The sequence below is a fragment of the Canis aureus genome, chromosome 23 (genome assembly GCF_053574225.1).
Source record: "Canis aureus isolate CA01 chromosome 23, VMU_Caureus_v.1.0, whole genome shotgun sequence".
Classification (NCBI taxonomy): domain Eukaryota; kingdom Metazoa; phylum Chordata; class Mammalia; order Carnivora; family Canidae; genus Canis; species Canis aureus.
The window spans coordinates 30,207,160-30,228,954 of NC_135633.1; the positions used below are offsets into that span (position 1 = coordinate 30,207,160).

Below are 21,795 nucleotides of genomic sequence, written 5' to 3' on the forward strand. Positions count from 1 at the left end.
ATAATTTAGGACTGGGTAAAAAGCTCTCCACTGCCATGAGCCTATTTCTTCCCTGACAAAGAATACTCATGTCCTCTCACCCAGCATGTCAAGGAGATGTCTATCAGCTTGGGACTGATTGGGGAAAGAAAATGAGGGTCCAGGAGACTATTCCTGGACACCAACAAGGCAGAGCCTCTTTACCTGGGCCCAACATGCCATTGTTGGGAAAGCTAAGATGATGCACAACTTGATTCAGGTTGTCCCAAAAACTCTGTGGCTACACACTGCCAAGATACCTTCAAAAATCGTGTATCAAGGTAAAGACTCAGAACATCACATATTTGCAACAAATATGGATGAAATTCTCTTCTGGGAAAACTCACAAAAACCAAAATTCTCAATTGCAGCACCTTCACTTAACGCTCAGGGTACAGGCATCCATTTCTGTCTCCCCACATGAGCTCCTAAGTATTTTTTTCCATACCAGACTAGGGCTCTTCAAGGGCAGGGACTGAGCCTTATTTATTTCTGGTTTCACAGTGTTAGCCTCTGGAAACACCAGCAAAGGCGCAATTGATAAACAAATTTATACATCTTCTAATCTTATTCCCAGAATATAAATTCCTTCAACAAGATAGTCATGCATTTTATTGTTTAGATACCTCCAGTGATAAGAGACTCTTTTTTTTTTTTTTTTCATTATCCTGAGCCCAAATCTGGTACACTTACAGCCTTCAGTAGTTTGTTCATCAAGCTATAGTCTTTATATAATACATTCTTCAAAGAGATTGGAAGGTGAATAATAACTTCCAAAGAACTTTTCAGAGCCAGTAGCGACCCTCATTATGGAGAGACAATTGTTCCCCAGAAAGGAAGAAGGCTTTAATTCGCTACCATTATCAACATTATATATTGGGAAGATCAAAGTCCAGCTCCTTTCCTCTTTAAAGAAACTAAAGCTTATCAATGTTTTAGATGAAAAACAAGAAATTTGGCAGAATCTGGCAGAAATGAAAATATAGCTGGCAATGCAATATAAATAATAAAGGAATTAGAATCCAAGACTTAGTTCAATATTGTCACCACTAGTGATGTCTCTGAAACAGGCAAGAATCTCACTTTCTTTTTTCATATACAGGAGAAATGAACATGATATGATGGAAAGGGCATGGATGTTGGTGCCATGAATATTCAAATTCAAAACCCTCATTTGCTACTTACTGGCTTATTGGTCTTGGACAAATTAGTAACTCTATGAATCTCAGTTTCTTCATGAGAAAAATACAGATAATAAACCCTACCTCACAATGAGATACTGTTCATAAAAGTGTTTGGTGCAAAGTAAAGCATAACAAAAATGTTAGCCGCAACCACTATTTGCTATGTTAAAGAACAGAATTCTCATAAACTGGAATAATGGACTGAAATAATCAAGATGAGATTTAATGAAGGTTACCTAAAGTTCTACACTACTAGTTTAAGACAAAAAAAAAGGATCAGAGATTTTAAGTCACTATAAACTTACTATAGGTCATCAATGAAACACGCTTCCTGAAAATAAAACAGTATACAACAAAATCACTAGGTTGTATATAGTTTAAAACAAAAGAGAAGCCTTACTCTTTCCATACTGGTCAAATCTCAATGAAACTACTGTCAAATTTTAAGAGGTCAGACAAATTAGAAGTTATTCAGGAGGGTGAGCAGGCTAATGTAAGATCTGGGATGTAGAAGGATTTAAAGACCTACATGTCTAACTCTGGCAGATAGGCTGAAAAGCCTCCCCGAGGTGGAACAAACAGTTCTAGGACCAGTTGTTAGAAGCTACAGGGTGGTAGGGTTCACCTAGCCCAGAAGGACTGTGCAGCAATCAAAGGTGTCTAGGAGGATAAAAGGGTTAGACACAGAGAACCAAGCATCATAGAGATTCTCAAGTGGAGGCAGTTCAGAGTGCTGGTGGTGCCGCCTCCCCTAATTCCATTATCCATCAGTCCCAAAGGCTGATCTCTCTGACAGGACTTGTCACTCCATACCTGTCCAAGTAGTTCACAATGTTTGGGTTCTTGTTTTCCCTCATGACCAGGATCTCATTAATAATCAGCTCTTTCTTCGGCTGCTGCTGAAGGTTCATCTGCTTAATGGCCACCTGAAATCAGAGTACATTCTTTGTGTAATCAGTCACCCAACACTTACTGAGCAACTACTCAGTACCAGACCTTAAACACTAAGGAGACAGAGATGAATAAAATACAGCCTTAGCCCTTACAGAATTTACATAAAGCGGTGTACTCAGTGTGAGACTCCCAGACCAGCAGCATCAACATCATTTAGCAACTTAGTTGAAATTAAAAATTTTAGGCCCCACCCAGACATACTGAATCAGAAAACTCTGTTTTAATAAATGCTTCAGATGATTCTGATATGCGCCAAAGTTTGAGGATCAAGCATTCTACAATAAAATATTTATATGAGAAAAATACTTTTAAAATTCACAATATAAAAGAGGTGTGCTGGGGGTGCCTGGGTGGCTCAGTCTGTTAAGTGTCTGACTCTTGATTTTGGCTCAGGTCAAGATCTCAAGGTCATGAGATCAAGCCCTGTGTCAGGATCCTCACTGAATATGAAGCCTGCTTGATTCTCTCTCCTCCTCTCTCTGCCCTCTGTCCCTCTACTTCCCTGCTACTGCTTGCTCTCTTGAAAGCAGGAAGGCAGAAACGGAGGAAGGGAAGAAGAGAGGGAAGGAGGGAGGAAAAAGTATGCTTTTTTAAATATTTATTTATTTATTTATTCATAGAGACATAGAGAGAGAGAGGCAGAGACACAGGCAGAGGGACAAGCGGGCTCCATGCAGGGAGCCCGACGCAGCAGGACTCGATCCTGGGTCTCCAGGATCACACCCCGGGCTGAAGGTGGTGCTAAACCGCTGTGCTACTGGGGCTGCCCAAAAGTATGCTTTAATAAAAGTCCACACAAAGCACTACAGAAACACAAAATAGAGCAAGAACTCTTTCAATCTGGCAACGTAGAGAGGCTTCATAAAGGGGGAGATGACTTTTTGAGCTTGGTGTGGAAAGGTAAATCAGAGTTGACCACATTAAGAGAGAGGTTATAAAAGGGGATGAAATCCCTAATATTTATTTATCAATCAAACAGAGCTTTATAGGCTTTTTGTCTATAGAAATAAATGAATTCCCAAGGCGCTTTTCCATCCCTTTCTTCTGTGTGTCAAGTACTAGGAAAGGCATTCTCAGGTTTATTTCATTTAATCCTCAGAGACCCTATGAGTTAAGTATTACTATTGACTCCTTTTGAAAGATAAGGAAATCATGATTCAGAAAGGATATGTGACTTGCAAATACAGCTGTTCTGTAGCAAAGTCAGGATAAGAACCCTCAAAAGTGATGCTGACTTATTCTGTACACATGGCCAAATTAATCTTCCACATGGTACATATTTGGTAACACTCTCTCCTGCTCAAAGTCATAAATGGCTTCTGTTTGCCTAGTGATGTTCCTCAGCCCAACATTTAAAGTTCTCATGATCTTCCTTCCCACTGTATTCCTTCACATACTCTGTGATCTGATCTTCTCTCCACCTGGAGTACCTTGCATCTCTAGAAGCTTGAGAGGTCATTTGAAAATTCAGAATCCCTGATGCAAAGCACAAGACCCAACACACAGTGGGCGCAGCAAATATTTGTGGAAACAAAAAGGAAAAGAACAACAAGAATGACAACATCAACAGTAGCAACAGCAAAAACCAACCACCTTCCCACCAACACTGTTAATCCAACACTTACTGTGTGCCAGGTGCTATGTGAACTTTCATCTCAGTAAAAGCTAACAACAACCCTCCAAGTAAAAATCATTATCTGTATTTTCAGGTAAGGAAATTAAGACTAAGACTTCTAAGAAAATTGCCCAATGTCATAATCAATGTCCTTGGGTCCATATGACTCCAAAGTCTCTTCTAGTTTCTTCTACCTATTAAACACAATCCCTCTAAAAATGGGCTTGAAAAGTAAATGTATAACTGGAAGACTTCCTGCCACTAACATGCTAATCTTCTGACAGACAATAGTTCTGCACCCTTCCCAGGAGGATAACTCCCAATAAGCACTCACTCACAAGACTGCAAGCATATTGCCACTAAAGACTTATACTCCCGGGGCAGGAAATGAAGTCTTCTTGACCACACTGCATTAGCCACACTAATGGACTTGCTTCCATTCATAGTTTTGTAACCACAAGGCAGGCATGTAGTAAAGTCAAGTTTCTGTTTCCTGTGGCCAACTTCTCACACATGCAGGCTCCAGGCCTTTCCAGGAACTGTCTATCACCAGCCTGTCTCCCATCAAGGGCTATAGGGTCCCAGAGGCCAGAAACATGACAAGGGGCCCTAGTACCTAACCTTAGCTCTGCTGTCGCTTTGCGGTACGGAGAGTACAGGTTTAGGTTTTAGAATCAAGATTCTAACCCAGTCCTTGCTAATTGCTGGTAGTGTAAATCTGCAAATGTTATTTAAACTCCCTGAGCTTCATATTCCTCATCAGTAAAAAGGAAATAATATTACCTATCTCACAGGGTTCTTTTTAGGATTGGTATAACCATTTCTTTTCTATCTCTGCCTTCAATGCACCATGTTTAAACTAGCACAATGATACAATCCATCATTACTTTAATGCAGGGTCTAGTCCTCCAATCTGTTCTCCACACTACTTTTACAAGTACTCAATGGAAAGCATGGTCTCTGACACTTATATATGATTTTAATGTCTGCATGCCTGCAAAGGACTCAATATTTGACATAGTTCTCAGCACAAAGCATGGCATAAGACATATCTTCAACAATTGCTTTGTGGAACAAGTAAAAACTAATAAATATGTAATTTTTCAGTGTATGTAATACATATATAACTTTAATTCTTAAAATTAATATGTAATTTTTCAGTGTATATAATACACATATAACTTTAATTCTTAAAATTTATTATGTATTTTCACATGCATTGCTTTACTGAATTCTTTCAACACTTTTGGTAGGCGTATGTTATCATACACATTTTATAAATAAGATTTAGGCTCAGAGAAGTCAAATGACTTGTCTAAAATTATTTAAGTAATGGTAAGCATCTAGGTTGTTGAATTCTCATCTCAAAGAATAATGAATAAATCCTTAACCATAATAATGATTTTTCTTTAAAAAGCTGACTCACCCTCAACAGAGCCTCAATATTTGGTTTAGATTCTTATAAAAGACTCACAAGAACAAAGTGAAATATGTGCTATCCCTATTAACCATGTCTTCTCCAGTATACCAGGGAGTTTCAATCATCAAACATACACAAGCAAGTCCTAGTAACCTCTCTCTGAAGAGCCCAACTCTATCACAGGAACAGGAAGTCTCTCTCACAACCTCTCAGTCCTAGTACCTTATGAACTAAGAACTTCCTTAGGCAGCTACCATCCACAGCACACCTGCCAACATTCCTCCTCTGCAACCAAAGAATAGAATACAAGAAACCTCAAGTACTCTATATTCCCTCATGGCTTCCTTCCACTGAAGATCTTGGGTCGGCAGGCCTTAGCAATAAAATCAAAGCTCTCCAAGCTTAATGAAATGAAAGAGACAAAGAGATGCCTCCAAATAAGGACTTCAATGTCTACTGGAATCCTGGGCACAGACTAATGAAAGGACCACTGGATTAGGAGTCAGAAGACATGTACTTAAATCTCTTCTACATCAGAGGTGCCTGGGTGGCTCAATCAGTTGAGTGCCTGACTCTTCGGCTCAGGTCATGATCTCAGGGTGATAGAATTGAGCCTCAAGTCAGGCTCTATGCTTGGCATGGGGTCTGCTTGGGATTCTCTCTCTGCCCCTCCTCCCTCCACGCACCTGCTTGCTCTTTAAATAAATAAAAATCTTTAAAGAAAAATAAATTTAAATCTCTCCTACATCAGATTTCTCTACCAAACACCAAACTGGTATAAATAATCATCAGAACATGAAAGACTCCTAACTCTGGGAAATGAACTAGGGGTGGTGGAAGGGGAGGTGGGCGGGGGGTGGGGGTGACTGGGTGATGGGCACTGAGGTAGGCACTTGACGGGATGAGCACTGGGTGTTATTCTATATGTTATCAAATTGAACACCAATAAAAAATAAATTTATATAAAAAAATAATAATCATCCACTAGGCAGTTCCACAAGATGGTCTCTCAGGCAGTATTCAACTTCTTCAAATCCATACCTCCACCTTTTTACTTTCTCTTTGACCAGGATCACTGTGAGTCATCCTCACAGTCAATCAATCACCAAATTATATTATCAGTACCTCTCAAATCCAACCACTTCCCCCTATTCATACTATGCTACTGCCTTAGTCCAAACTATCATCCCTCACCTAGAATTACACAAAAACTACCTGACTCACTTGTTCCAAGCTTCTCTCCTCCAATCTGTTCTCCATATTGTAGCTACAGAGACCTTTCCCAAAATCTGTAAGTCTCATCATGTTACTCCTCTGTTTAGTTCTAGTCTGCAACAGTTAGAAACTAGAAGTGTCCCTATTGAACTAAGAAGGACTAAAAATTAACTAAAAATAAAACAAAACCACAACAGAACTGAAGCAGCAATAATTGGTGGTTAATACTCACCTCCTGTCCTGTGGCCACATCCATTGCAGTATACACAGTGCCTGAAGCACTGAACAAAAGGTGAGCAAAAGAGAGAAAAAAACACAAAAATAGATATTAAATGAAGTAACATCTGTCAAATGTAGTTCTATATACAATCTGGCAATGCAAGTGTTAATTATAATAGCAGCAAAAATAATTCTCCCCAATGCCCTCGCCCCTACTCTATTTTCATATGTGAGAGGCAGTATGTGGTAGAAGGAGAATACATACAGGCTCTAGTGGCCATTAGACCTAAGTTCCAGTCTGAACTTCTACCTAGTACCTACTACTAGCTATATGATCTTGAAAGAGTTAATTTCTGACTTTCACTTTCCTCATTAGTGAAGATAAGAGATAAGAGAATATAAAAGAATTTAAATCAATTAGTTCATAAAGCACTTAGCCAAGTGCCTAGAATATAAAATAAGTCTTCAATATATACTAGTTTCTGGCTCTTGCTTCCTCTCCTCTTCTCTATCACCCTTGACAGGTTCCTTTAATCTCTTATGGCCTCAAATTCTTCATTTGTAAACCTTGGTTAGATCCATGGTTTTCAATCAGGGGTGATGAGGGGAAAGGGGCCCAAGGGAAATTTTCAGAATGAGGTCAGGGGGTGGCTTAGATTTTTAGCAAAAAGGGGTATGGATTTCTAGGGTAACAGTAATGTTCTGTTTCTTAATGTAGGTACTGGTCACATGGGTGTGTTTATTTTTTAAAAACTCACTGAGTTGTACACTTCTGTATGTCGTAATTACAATTTACATTAAAAACTATAACTACTAAAAAAACAAAAAAAAAATCTCATGGTGCCTTTCCTGCTTTTACAATATGAACCTTTAGAACAGTGTTTTTCAATCATTTATCATATCAAGAGGAGACGTGAGTTTTATTTTGCAGTTTGTATTGTAAAATAGGTTTTCTTTTTTCCAACATAAAATATTGTTTTTTCAAAACGCATATGCCCCCAGAAAATCTGATAGAATTTTTAGCCCATCCCCAAAGGTAAAAATAACCTCACTATACATATATATACACATATACACACACAGAGAAAGAGAGTAGGAGGAAGGGAGGCAAGAAATACTATGAATAATACTAGGAAAGCAATCATATCCATTCTAAATAACTCACATCACTTTATGCCTATAACCATGAGCCCTGTATATTGGTAGGTGACATGCAACAGTATATTAACTGTACATGCCATATGTCAGATATATTATGTGCAATTTGAAGAAATTTTGAAGTTTATGTATTACCAAAATGCATTCTATGCATGCCCTGAGATTATGTTATCCAGGAAAGTCAGGTCAATTTAGGGAGAAAAGTCACTTGTAAATATGCCTTGCAGCTAGAAATTATGGTCCCCAATTTCCATACCATCACTCTTTAGCTGGAAGCCTAACTACATGCCAGGGAATTGTGATCATAAGATATGGGCTATAAGAACTTGATTATTTGTATTGGCAGTTACCTTCTCATTGCCTGATTATTCTAACTCTAGCCATTTTCTTTCTTAAATCTGGTGCCTATCTTTCTACATCCATCGTCCCCCATCCTACCAGAAGCATCATTTTTAAACGGCAAAAATGCCCAGGCCCCAGGGGACTGGATATTTTGGGCCTATGTCTCCTTGATTAGAGGTCTAGAAGTCAGGCCCACTGGTTAATACTTGATTATTTTTACCTTGAAAAGACATGAATTCTAGGTCCAAACAAAACAAAACTAAACCTTCAGATCTTAAAGGGAAAAAAAAGCAAGCAAATATTATAATAGTACCAACTCATCATATTTGTGTCACATTTATTTTTTTTATTTTTTTTTAAGTAGTCTCCATGCCCAACACGGGGCTTGGACTCACAACCCTGATATCAGGAGTTGCATGCTCTACTGACTGAGCCAGCCAGGCGCCCTGGCATTTATATTTTAAAATCATGGAATGTGGAAACATCAGCATAGGTGCTTACTAAATATTTCATTCCTCCCTTAGCACTAACAGACCTGTCAAGTAAGCAAGGGAAAAACATTTTGCAGATGTTGCCTATTTATGGGCCTCATACATCTGAATGGGGTAAAAAAAAAAAAAAGGTCAGAAGTTCTGGAAGCGAAAGGCTCTGAGTCCACAACCCCTCCCTTAAATTTACAGATGAAGAAACTGAAGTACAGAGATGGGACCTGGCTTGCCCACACTTGTCCATATACCTTTCTGCTACAGTCTTAATATCTTAATGTAATAGTAAAGGAAATGCCATCCCAGATTATTTTGAGGCAAGCAAAATAATTTCTCCTTGAGGTGTTAACTATTTTATACCAGTTCAGACTCACAAAAGCATGTCTAGTAGGAAAAGCACTGAACCAGGAAAAAATAAGACCCACTCCTGTGGGTCTTCAAGGATTAAATTAAACAACAGATGTGAATAACAGATTTAAGCTGTAGAATGCTGTACAAATATATGATTATATAACGCAATACTTTTATTTTCAGAAGTGCTTGGATGTGTAAGAAAGAAAATTGAAACAGAAAATTTCAAAGACTTTATTAAAAACAATGCTTTCATTCAATTAACACTGACAGCTTTCTACAAGTCAGGTGCTTTTTCTTTCTGTTTCTTTTTAATTTTAGCTATTTGGGTAGATTTGTAAAAATCTCATTATTTTGTTTTTTTTCTTTTACAGAGGTATAACTTAACTAAAGTAATCTGCACAACCCTTCAGTGTACAACTTGATGATTTTTCAATATGTACACACCCATGTGTTCACCACTAAGATCATCCCCAAAGGTTTTTCATGCCCCTTCCCAATTCACATGCCCTTCTCAGACACAACCATTAACTATTAACTATTAACATAAATTAGTTTTGCCTGTTTTTGAACTTCATATAAACAAAATCATACAGTTTCTGTTCTTTTAGATCTGGCTTCTTTTGCTCAAAATAATGGCCAATTTTAAGACTTCTCATAGTATAATTTTTTGTCTCTTTCCATAGACATGAGATCTTTAAGACAGAGTTTGTGTCAGATTCATAGCTGTATTCATAGTGCCTAGCACATAAACAGGAACTCAGTTAAGATCTGGTGAGTTCAGTACACTGAGGGCAGCATGCAAGATACAGAGAAGAAATCAGAGAGCAGGAGACATGAATCCTGGCATGCACCTAGAATGACAGGTCCCATTACATTAGCAGAAGGGTCTGCAGTTCTGAGTCTTCCATTTCACATTAGTGCTGGTAGGTCTCAGTGCCAGGTAAAAAGGGTTAATCTGAAAAAGCAGAGCTGTAATTTGGGAAGCAGGTTTTGTGCTAAGAAGATAAATGCTTTTTGCACTCTCACTGAAGGGTTATTTTTAGCAACATGGTCAGCTAATGGCACGTCTCTCATACTAAGCATAATTTTGCCAAACCTGAAGTCAGCCTAACATAACACCTCCAGATGGGTGAGAGATGAGGTAGAGAAAGAACGAAGTTTATGAGAGGCAAAACAAAAGCAAAATCATATACACCAGCATACCCAATTTTTAAGTAATTTCCCTAGGGAAAGAAAATGCCCCTACTAACCCTTGTCCAATCTTCTCAAACCGTGTATATTTCTTCTTAGGATCGCCCACACTCACTATGCTCCCTTTGAAAGAAACAGAGACCATGAATCATTTTTTTTCCCAGATCAAGATACAAAACAGGCCCAATATTCCCCCAAACCCTGCAGCTGACAAGGATTAAAGAACTACCTCCAATTCCCAAAGCCACGCTAAGCAGGTCCTTAGCTTTTAGTTTTAAGTTGCAACCAAAAGTTTCATCTCCTTACTGCTTTTATTGACTGTATTTTTAAATTCATTCATTCAATAAACACTCACTTAATATGCTCACATATCATGTACCAAGCCCAATGTTGAATACTAAGAATAAAGGGATAGATGAGACATAGTTAAAACAGTCCCTGCTCTCAAGAAGCTCAATCTCAGGGAGGAGACAGAAAATTAAGCTTAAAGTTCCATGAAAATACAATTGTTGTAATACAGAAAGAGCCTTTCCCGACTAGAGAGGCTTCAGAAAGGAAGTGATTCTGGACGATTTTTATAGGGTAAGTAGGAGTTAGCCAAGGAAAGTTGAGAAGGGGTTACAGTAGGCAGTAATTCAAGTGCAAAGGCATAGAGGTGTGAGAGAGGTTAGGTTTCACAACTTGTACTCTAGAGATGGTGAAACTGAGGCCCACAGAAGGGAACATAATCCCCCCCACCCCAAAGGTCACACAGCAAACTGGTGTCAGGGCCTTATAAGATTAGGAGCTTGGTTTTTGGTCTCCCAGTCCAGTGTGTCCTCCGTAACACTAATTACTAAGATTTGATACTTTTCACATATACTATCTCATATGATTATAAATAAGAAAGGTATTAACATCCCTCTTTAAAAGATGAAAAAAAGGAAGCCCAGAGAACAGTAGGAAATTGCCCAAGACCCATGTCAGTGGCTGGACTGGGGCTTTAACCCAAGTGCCCTTACCTCTCATGCCAGTCTGCTTTTCACAATTTTATGTTCTAAGTATGACTGCTTTAAAATAAATCTGGTTCAGATAAAAACACTATATATAGGAATAAACAGATGGCTAGGTAAGTGGCTTTTCTTGCTTCATCATTTCGTAAGGGCTCTGGGCAAGGGCAACTTGTAAAAGAGTGAAATTAAAAAAAAAAGTCGGGCAGCCCCAGTGGCTTAGCGGTTTAGCGCCACCTTCAGCCTGGGGTGTGATCCTGGAGACTCGGGATCGAGTCCCACATTGGGCTCTGGGCATGGAGCCTGCTTCTTCCTCTGCCTGTGTCTCTGCCTTTCTCTCTCTCTCTCTGTCTCTCATGAATAAATAAATAAAATCTTTAAAAAAAAATAAAAGTCAAACAAGAATTATCAGGAAGACATTGAGAGCTGCTAAGCTAAAGAATCAGAAACCTAGGCTTTAGAGAGGAGCGCTAGTTTGTGGATTTGGCCAAATTAGTCACATCAAATCCTCTTTAGAAGTAAACAGGTACAAAGGATAAATTAAAGGCTGCATCAGATGATTTTTCTAAGCCCAAAGGTCAATCTAGTCCTTCCTTCTAGTATGAATTCGCTTGCAATTTACTGAAACACAGAAACAACCTACTCTAATATACATACCCCATTTCTGGCCACTAAAGAAAATAAAATGGAAGTTTCCACTTGAAAGCAAGAGGCAGCATGCTCTAATTACAACAGCATAACTTGGTCTCTGACCCCAGCCCTGTCACTGTCTTGGGTAGGGTATTTAGCATCCCTGAGCCTCAAATACATTAAACTGCAAAAAATGAGGATTATAATGTCTGTCTTCACAGGGTTAATATGAGGAATAAAGGAACCAAAAAAAAAATCAAGAAAACACCTTGCTTGTCATTTGGTACCTAGACAGGCTCACAAAATGTTAGTTTTCCTTCCCTCTTTTCCTACAACCAAGATGGCAGAGCAGTCTTCTCCTAAGTCAATGGCAAGCATCAATAATCACAGCAATCTTTCCTACCAGGTATGGGTAAGGCCTCAGTCTTTCTCAACACAACATTCCACACTATTCCATTAGATAAAAGCTACTTTTCATCTCCATAACCGATGCCTACGGTTGAGAGATGCCTAGCTCGAAGTGAGCTGTCCACACTCCCCTCACATTTCTATCCTAACACAATATCCAATCAGGGTTGCTGAGACAGAGGAGGTAGGTGCAGGGGCAAGGTGAGAAGCCTACCTTATGTGGCTAAGATATCGAGCATAGCCAGCCAGCCACATAGACCAAGTCTAGGACTAGGATCCTTTTAGCAATGTTTTTCCATCTTTGTGCTCATTCAGTCACACACAAAACGCAAGTTCAGACAGCTACAAAGTGCTTACGTAATTTCTCCAAGATCTCCTCATCAGACATTTTGGGCTTCTTCTTCTGCTTCTCAGTATTCCGAGTCAGAGCATCTGGTGGAGTAGTATTATTCTCAGTAGGTGAAATAGGAGATGTAGCCGCATCCCGAGTTGGAGTAACAGGAAGTGGTTCAATCACAGACCGTGTATATACCTGTATTGTTGGTAAAAGAATTTGGTAAAGACAGTCTTTGTTAGCACAGAAAACACTCAGGAGCCTCTTATAGAGGTGTATTAGAACACCCACAGCAGAGCAAATCCCAATAAACTCATCTCTCCTCCTAGGTCAAAATCTATTCCTCCCCTCTGTGCCCAGGCCTATCCCATGTGGGTGAAATGGCCTTCCTTGTTCTCACTATACACAACACAAATTAGGAATTAACAATGTCTTTTTAGAAAGGAGTGCTATGAAGATCAAATTTATTAATTCGTTTGTTCATTATTTACTGCCTTTCTGACACCTGCCCAGAACTATGTTAAGCATTATTAATACATATATATTTCCTCTGTTTTTGAGAAGTTCCTAGTTTAGTGAGAATTTTTTTTTATTTTTTATTTTTTATTTTTTAAACATTTTTATTTATTTATGATAGTCACAGAGAGAGAGAGAGGCAGACACACAGGCAGAGGGAGAAGCAGGCTCCACGCACCAAGAGCCCGACGTGGGATTCGATCCCGGGTCTCCAGGATCGCGCCCTGGGCCAAAGGCAGGCGCCAAACCGCTGCGCCACCCAGGGATCCCCGAATTTTTTTTTTTAAATGAACATGCTTGCAAACTGAAAAAAAGGCCATATCAATGTGAACTACCTTGACAAATCTCCAATTTTGAATCTTATTTTCATTAGAGTGACTTTGTGACCTATAGAAAGGGTGATTCCACAGATCCTGTTTGTAAGGTCTAATCCTAAAAGGTCATCTAAACCCCCTGGATTTTCCTCACACACTCTCCTATAGTCAGGCAACCAACTTCTGCTTGAATACCTTTCAGCCAGCCTTTTTTTTTTTTTTTTGTATTATCACAGAGTTTAAGCCCTAGATCATTCTTTCATTATAAAGCTCTTGTCATAAACAAAGTCCAAACAAAGAAACACTAAAAGAGTATCATCTGATGACAGGTCAGTGCTCAGTGATGCTAAATCAAATAAAAAGCATGGGGACCAGATTGTGCAAAGTGAGGGCAGAGGGACTGTGGCTATGCTGAGATGCAAGAACCTCAAAAGAAGTTAAATAAAAATCACTGCCAATATTCAACAACAAAATGCACTCCTGATGTCCAGCATATTAATAGCACTAATGTATTTATAAATTCCTATGGGTCTTTCAGTTTCATCAATGGTGTTCTAAGAGGTAGAATGCTACAATTTAACAGAGAAGAAAAGATCTGCAGCAGGCTAATTTGTTGCTTCCCAGGAGACTAGAATAACTTATGTTAGTCCTATACTAACATTAATTCTATATATCTTCCTGTCTGTGGAAACAGGCTAAGTAAACTAGGATTGAGTTGGTATAAACACCAGTTATCTAGGACACTTTGGGACTATCTGCAAACCAATGACAAATAAACATACCATTTCTTGTCTTTAATCATATAGAAAGTACTTTTCAGTCACGGTAGTTCTGTGACTTCAGCAGCTCTAAAATCCAAGGACCCCTACTAGAGTATTAAACCTCTAGGCCTCAGCATCAATCCCTCCCTCCCCCTGCAAGCTCTAGTAAATCCCAAAGCTGTCCACATCCCCAAAGACTCACAGATTTTGTGTGCTCTGGGCGTGGAGCAATCACTGGAGGTGGGGTAGCATCATCATCATCATCTTCATCTTCTGAGACTGGTGGCACTGCAGGGGTCTCAGACACTGTCTTCACATTCTGTACAGCAGAGAAAAGTCAGTTTCATCAGGTGTAGCTGACATGAGGCTTAAGCTACCAGGATTGCCAATCCCCAGAAGAAATCTCATCCTGATACCCCTTCTCAAACCCCTATCAGCCTCCAAACTCTCTACCTTTGAGCAGCCAGTCCAAGGAACTCAGCTTCCTTCTCTTCTTTTAGCCACTACTATCTACTCAGTCCCTTGCAGGCTTCCTTCTCCCACCCAAAGCCTAATTGTGGATTGGGAAACCAGCTTACAGATTCTCTATTTCCCTTCCCTAATCCAAACTCTGAAGATAAGCTCACAGTTCTTTTTCTATGAACTTCACTCTCTACACTGAACAGGTAATAAAATACAAAATGTGGGAAAGGGACCAAAAGTTTGAAATTTTACAAAGCTTATCATTATAATTCCTTACTTCTTTCTGATATATAAATGGGAGTCTAGACAGGCTTTTGCCTCTTCTTTTCCTTTCTTTACCTAAACCTACTGGACCTATTATGTCATCAGGTACCCTTGTCTCAATCTGAAGATACAGAACATTAGGAGCCCCTTGCCTCAAGAGGACAGTAAGTTTCTCCCCAGACTGGATGCTGTCCATTTCACTAAACTTTTGCACTGTCCAAGAATGTACCTTATCAGCGCTACTAATTGAATCTGCTATAATCTCAGCAACTTGATTTTTCCATGCAAACTGTAACAAAGCTGGGTCAAGAGTGGCAGTTTTTAAGGGCAAGTCCAGGCACAAATTATCATACCATTACTGTTTATAACACAGATTCAAGAGGCACAGTAGCTCTAAAACATGAGATTTCTGAGTGAGATTAAATGATTACAGCATAGGATCAGAGAGGCAACAGGGATCTTTTAATATATACTGTCATAATTCAACTGCTTCAGATATTTTCAGAGCACCCATATTTTGTGCTCCACACGATACTGTAAGATAGATACTACTGACACAGAGGTACAAAGATGAAAAAGATGGTCCATGACCTGAAGAGCTCATTACCTGAGTGAGAGACAGAGAAAGAGTAAATTTCCTTCCTGCCTGCCATTTTGGGGCCTCTGGAGAGAGGAAAGGCAGGAGTCAGAATGACAGGGCCTGGGCAGCCCAGGTGGCTCAGCGGTTTAGTGCTGCCTTCAGCCCATGGTGTGATCCTGGAGACCTGGGATCGAGTCCCACATCAGGCTCCCTGCATGGAACCTGCTTTTCCCTCTGCCTGTGTCTCTGCCCCCCGCCCCCCTCAGTCTCTCATGAATAAATAAACAAAATCTTTAAAAAAAAAAAAAAAAAAAAAAAAAGAATGACAGGGCCTAAGTAAAGGAACATACCTAGTGGAATACTAGACAAGAGCTCCTGTGTGGGAGAGTGGTCTTTACCACATTTAACATAGTAAGAAAAGGGGAAAAAATGGCAATCTCACAGATTCTAACAGAACCTTTGGTACAGGGCATAACTTAAAGATTAACAGCTATATGTAAGCAACTAGCTTTGGTGATTACAAGCAATGAATCTATCCTCTTGGCTCGAGTTTCACCATTTGAGGAATGTGGAAGATTTGAGGGGTGACCTAAATCTCTTTCAGTTCTAAAATCCAATAGAGATCTTTCCCTGTCAAAGCACATATTCTGATATTTTTTTGCTCTAATTTCTTTTCTCCTCACTATTCCACTCAACAAAATTTAACTAGAAACCCAAAATGAGGGGATCCCTGGATAGCTCAGCGGTTTAGCGCCTGCCTTTGGCCCAGGGCATGATCCTGGAGTCTTGGGATCGAGTCTCACATCAGGCTCCGTGCATGGAGCCTGCTTCTCCCTCTGCCTGTGTGTGTGTGTGTGTGTGTGTGTGTGTGTGTGTCATGAATAGATAAATAAAATCTTAAAAAAAAAAAAAAAAGAAACCCAAAATGGGAACAAAGTTACTCAGCAGCCCTTGGATCATCAGGTGGTGCTGGGACTCCCCAATGTATACTGTAAACATGGTTTAACAGGTTTGTCTGCTTCCTAAAACTGCAGAAAAGGGGATTTCATCATTTTCCTTAGCAACACATTCTGTTTTTCCACAGGTGATGGCTTTGAGTAGTAATGTTAACAACTACTAGAATCAAGAGATACAGGATTTTAACCCAGATTTTTACTTTTTATCCCTGTGTCCTTAGGCAAAGCTATCCCACCCTAAGCCACAGTCCTCATCTATAAAATGGGGATAATGACACCTCAGAGGGCTAAGGGAAGATAAAATGAAATGATGGGGCCATAAAAACACTTTGTAAGAGGTGCTAAGGAGCTAGAAAGATGCAAGGAATCAATTAAATTATCATTATGTCTAATAACCACAAACCTCTTTTTTAAAAAAGCCAGTGACTTCAACTCATCTATCTATTCATTCACTGTGTATCAGGCACTATTATAGGGTCTGAGGCTCTATTAAATAACAAAATAGATAACAGTCCCTGGTCCTATGCTTGCATTTTAGAAGAAAATACAGTCAAAATTAATTACAAAAGTGCCAGATAGTAATAAGATATACATTTGAGAGTAGTAATTGATTAGGAGTAGGGAAATTTTATGTTAGTGTAGTCATGGAAAAGGGCTCTCTAATGAGAAGTCATATAAGCAGTGGCCTAAATGAATTGAGAGAGCAAGCGATGAGGCTCTCTGGGGAAAGAATATTCATGGCAGATGGAAGAAGTACAAAGATCCTGAGACGGAAACATGCTTGGTGTGTTCCAATACTTCTGGGAGATCTACTTCTGTTGCAAAGAAACGGTAACGATATAAAAACTGCTGAACTCTGGGTAAAAGCAGTAGGAACCTCTATATTTTGGCTCAGAGCTGCTTCCATCCATCCCACCCCAGCTTTGTCAGAGTGAGGGTTCTTCCAGGGCAAAGCAGGCTCTAACTACACCACCCAAAAGGACTCACTTTCATCTGGAACAGTGGACAATGCCCAGGTTTAGCAGTGCTGTCAGTGGAACTGACCTTCCAGAGGGGGTAGTAAAAGAGGCCAACTGCTCAGATCTGCTAGCCTGACACTGTAGTCCTGAATAGGCAAACACATTTCTGGCTGGGGCTGCTCAAAGGCACAGAAACAAGAAAGGCCTCACACTAGTCTTACAAGCTTTGCTGTGTGCATATACTTTAAAGATTCAAAGGAGCCAAGCAGAAAGTAAAAGCTGAAACAGAACTCAAAGAGATCTCAATAATTAATAGAACTAAAATAAAAATTAGCAAGGTTACAGAAAATTTGAGCAATACTATCAATCAATTCAACCTAACTGACATATAATGGACATTCTACCCAAGATCTGCAGAATACACTTTCTTTTCAACTACATATAGGTCATTCTTCAGGACAGACCATATGCTAGACTAAAAACCACATCATAATAAATTTTAAAGGATTAAAAACACATTAAATGTATTCTTTGACACCACAGAATTAAATTAGAGATCAAGAACAGGAAAGAGATTTCTCCAAAGAGATAAACAAATGGCCAATAAACACATCAAAAGATGCTCAACATCATTACCCATTGAGAAATGCAAATCAAAACCACAATGAGATACCATTTCATGCCCACTAAAATGGCTATAATCAAAAAACAGAGTAACAAATATGAGGGAAGAAACAAAAATTAGAACCCTCCTAATTGCTGGCAGAAGTGTAAAATGGTGCAGCCACTGTGGAAAAACAGTCTGGCAGTTCCTCAAAAGGTTAAACATAGAGTTGCCATATGACCTAGGAATTCCACCCCTAGGTATATACCCAAGAAAAGTGAAAATGTACAGCCACACAAAATTCATACATGAGTGAATATTATTTATAGCCAAAAAGTGGAAACAACCCCAAAGCCCATCAACTGATGAATGGACTAAAAATGCAGTATATTTGGGGCACTGGAGTGGCTTAGTCCATTAAGCATGTGACTTCAGCTCAGGTAATGATCCCAGGATCCTGAGACTGATCCCTGTGTCAGGCTCCCTGCTTAGCAGGGAGTCTGCTTCTCCCTTTCCGTCTGACCCTCCCCTGCCCCGCCCCTGCTTGTGCTCTTGCTCTCTCTCTCAAATGAATAAATTAAAAATCTTTTTAAAAATATAGTATATCAATACAGTGGAATATTATTAGGACATAAAAAGTAATGAAGTACTGATACATGCTACAACATGGATGAACCTTGCAAACTAATGCTAAGCAAAAAAACTAGACATGTGTTGCAGTAACATTTATATAAAATGTCTAGAAGAGCAAATTTTTACAGACAGATCGATGGCAAGACATGGGAGCTTGAATGAACTATAAAAGGAAACAATGGAACTTTTCAAAGTGAGAGAATGTTCTAAAACTAGACTGTGGTGATGGTGAATAAGTCTAAACATTTAATAAAACCACTGCATTGTATCTTTTGGGATAATTCATCCAGAGGACACAAACATAGTGATTCCAAGAGGCACAAGTACCCCAATTTTAGAGCAGCAACGTCTAAAATATGAAAAGAGCCCAGATGTCCATTGACAGATGAATGGATAAAGACGTGGTATAAATATACAATGGAATATTACTCAACCACCAAAAAAGAACAAAATCTTGCTGTTTACATGGATGAAACTAGAGGCTATTATGCTAAATAAAATAAGTCCGAGAAAGACAAATACCGTATGATTTTACTTACGTGTGCAACTTAAGAAATAAAACAGATGAACACAGGGGAAAGGAAGGAAAAATAAAATAAGATGAAAACAGAGAGGGAGGCAAACCATAAGAAAACAATTATAGGAAACAAACTGAGGGTTGCTGGAAGGGAGGTGGGTGAGGGAATGTGGTAACTAGGTGATGGGCATTGAGGAGGGTAGTTGATGTAATGAGCACTGGGTGTTATATGCAACTGATGAATCATAAAAGTCTACCTCTGAAACTAATAATACAGTATATGTTACCTAAATTGAATTTAAATTAAAAAATTTTTAAAACATTGCATTGTACAATCAGTATGGGTGAATTTCATGGTATGTAAATAATGCCTCAATAAAGCTACTAGTAAAAATTTTAAATTGTATGTAAAATTAAGTAGGTTCTCGTGATACATTTTAAATAATCTAAAAATATAAGGAATTAAAAGTAAATAGTCCATAGGAAGGCTTGGTAAAGATGGCAAGTTGAATATAGGAATCTATATCTCAAAATCTTACTAGAACTATAATAAAGAAATGGTCTTTTAAAGGAATTTAACCCAGAAGAATGAGGAGAACAGGAGAGAAGAGCAGCAAAAAATAAATAAAAATAAAAAGGAGCCAATGACAGATAGATAAGCCATTAACTAACTCAAGGAGGCTGAATCCAAAGCTGAAAACCAATCTATTTATGCAGCAGAATCCTCAAAAGGTACAGGAACTGGTAACACTATATACCTCTGAAACTGGAGATGAAGTAGAGAGGGAAGAGAGAATACTAAAGGCAGATTCAATGAAAGTTATTTAAGATGAAGTTAGATCCCTAAATCTCTTTCCCTACTCTATACCACTGTGCAGTTGCCCTCTCTACCCCTACCAGAAAACTGGAGGTCTATTCTCTGGAAGGTAAAACAGGTAATTTCTGAATTGGGGATGTCAGTAACAGTGAAATTTGGAAGTATATCAAAAACTGGGTAATTAAAAGAACATACTAATACTGAGACACCTACCCCTCTTCCCTTTCTAGGCTCCTTGAACACTAGGAGTCAAACTCTTATTCTCAAAGCAGGAGATTACAAGATCCTTCTCTAAATTTTAAAGATAAAATATAGAAGGTTTCAACAAATGGTCCAGCTGGATTATTCTACAGTAAGACAAAAAACAAACAAACAAAAAAACAAACAGTTATAGTGATGACTGCACAACTCTAAAAATTTATTACTTTTAAAAGTATATGTTTTACAACTGTATACTTATAATTCAATGCCACAAGCAATGAGCTTAAAATTCTATTAAGGGCTTTAGTATCCCAATCAATAAATATGGGCATATCCCTAGAATTACCAAATATCATGGGACACCTGGGTGGCTCAGTGGTTGAGCGTCTGCGTTTGACTCAAGCAAGGCATGATCCCAGGGTCCAGGATCAAATTCCACAGTGGGCTCCTGCAGAGAGCCTACCTCTCTCTCTGCCTATATCTCTGCCTTTCTCTCTGTCTCTCATGAATAAATAAATAAAATCTTAAAAAGAAAAAGAATTACCAAATATCCATAGGATACCTCTAACATAAAAGGAAGAAACCAAAACAAATAGGGGAAAAAAGACAATTGGAAAAACAGACTAGACACGGAGAAGAAAACATTAAAAAAAGAAAAAAATGCCTATCATTCATCTCAGGGATAATAAGGAAAGATACCAATTCTGGAAACAAGAATAGAATACTCTAATTTGGAAGTTAGATACTTTAACTTGGAAATTCAACATAAGAACAGAAATTAAAAATCAATTGACAGATTGAAAGATGAAGCTGGTGAAGTCTCCCAAAAATCAGAACAAAAATTAAGGCAAGGGAAATAACGACAAGAAAAATAAAGAAATCAGTCCAGGAGGTCCAAAAATCTAAATAACAAAAGTTCCAGAAAGAAGAAACACAGAAAACAGAAAAGAAGAAACCATCAATGAAATAAGTCAAGCAGGGGATCCCTGGGTGGCGCAGCAGTTTAGCGCCTGCCTTTGGCCCAGGGTGCGATCCTGGAGACCCGGGATCGAATCCCACGTCGGGTTCCCGGTGCATGGAGCCTGCTTCTCCCTCTGCCTGTGTCTCTGCCTCTCTCTCTCTCTCTCTGTGACTATCATAAATGAATAAAAATTAAAAAAAAAAAAAAGAAATAATCAAGGAAATTTCCTAGAACTGAAGGCTTGAATTTCCAAGGATGAAAGAGTTCGCAAAGCCTCTTGTAAGAGAGATGAATATAAGGATATAAATATGAAATTTCAAAGCAATGGTGACAAAGAAGATGCCAGAAGCTTTTCAAGTGAAAAAAAAAAAATACGTCAGACACAAAGAAGCAGGAATAAAATGACTTCAGACTTCAAGAACCAATGCTGAATGCTAAATGCAAAAATGTAATGTTTTCCAAATATCGATGGAAAATTATTTTCAATCCAGAACTTCAGATTCAGCCAAAGTATCCATCAAATCTGAGGGCAGAACAGACATGCTCGATTTTGACACTTGGAAGGCATTAAATATTTACTTCCCATTTACTTTTTCAAAGCTCCTCAGAGGAGCTCCACCAAACTGCACAAGTAAACTAAAAATGAGGAAGGCATAACACAAAGAAAACAGCAACCCCAACATAGAAATGCAAAGGGAGGGCAGCCTGGGTGGCTCAGCGGTTTAGTGCCACCT

At 38.9% G+C, this 21,795-nt stretch overlaps 1 protein-coding gene across 3 annotated transcripts in view; it reads right to left on the reverse strand.

Moving 5' to 3' along the window:
- Window positions 1–21,795, reverse strand: part of PAK1 (p21 (RAC1) activated kinase 1) — a 144,348-nt gene that overhangs the window by 16,590 nt on the left and 105,963 nt on the right. For all 3 annotated transcript variants that reach the window (XM_077867170.1, XM_077867173.1, XM_077867172.1), the window contains 5 exons: window positions 14,310–14,426; window positions 12,540–12,714; window positions 10,215–10,278; window positions 6,639–6,687; window positions 2,016–2,128 (listed from right to left, as the gene is read on the reverse strand). In XM_077867170.1, the coding sequence (XP_077723296.1) occupies window positions 2,016–2,128; window positions 6,639–6,687; window positions 10,215–10,278; window positions 12,540–12,714; window positions 14,310–14,426 (518 nt within the window). The remainder of the gene's footprint in view (window positions 1–2,015; window positions 2,129–6,638; window positions 6,688–10,214; window positions 10,279–12,539; window positions 12,715–14,309; window positions 14,427–21,795) is intronic.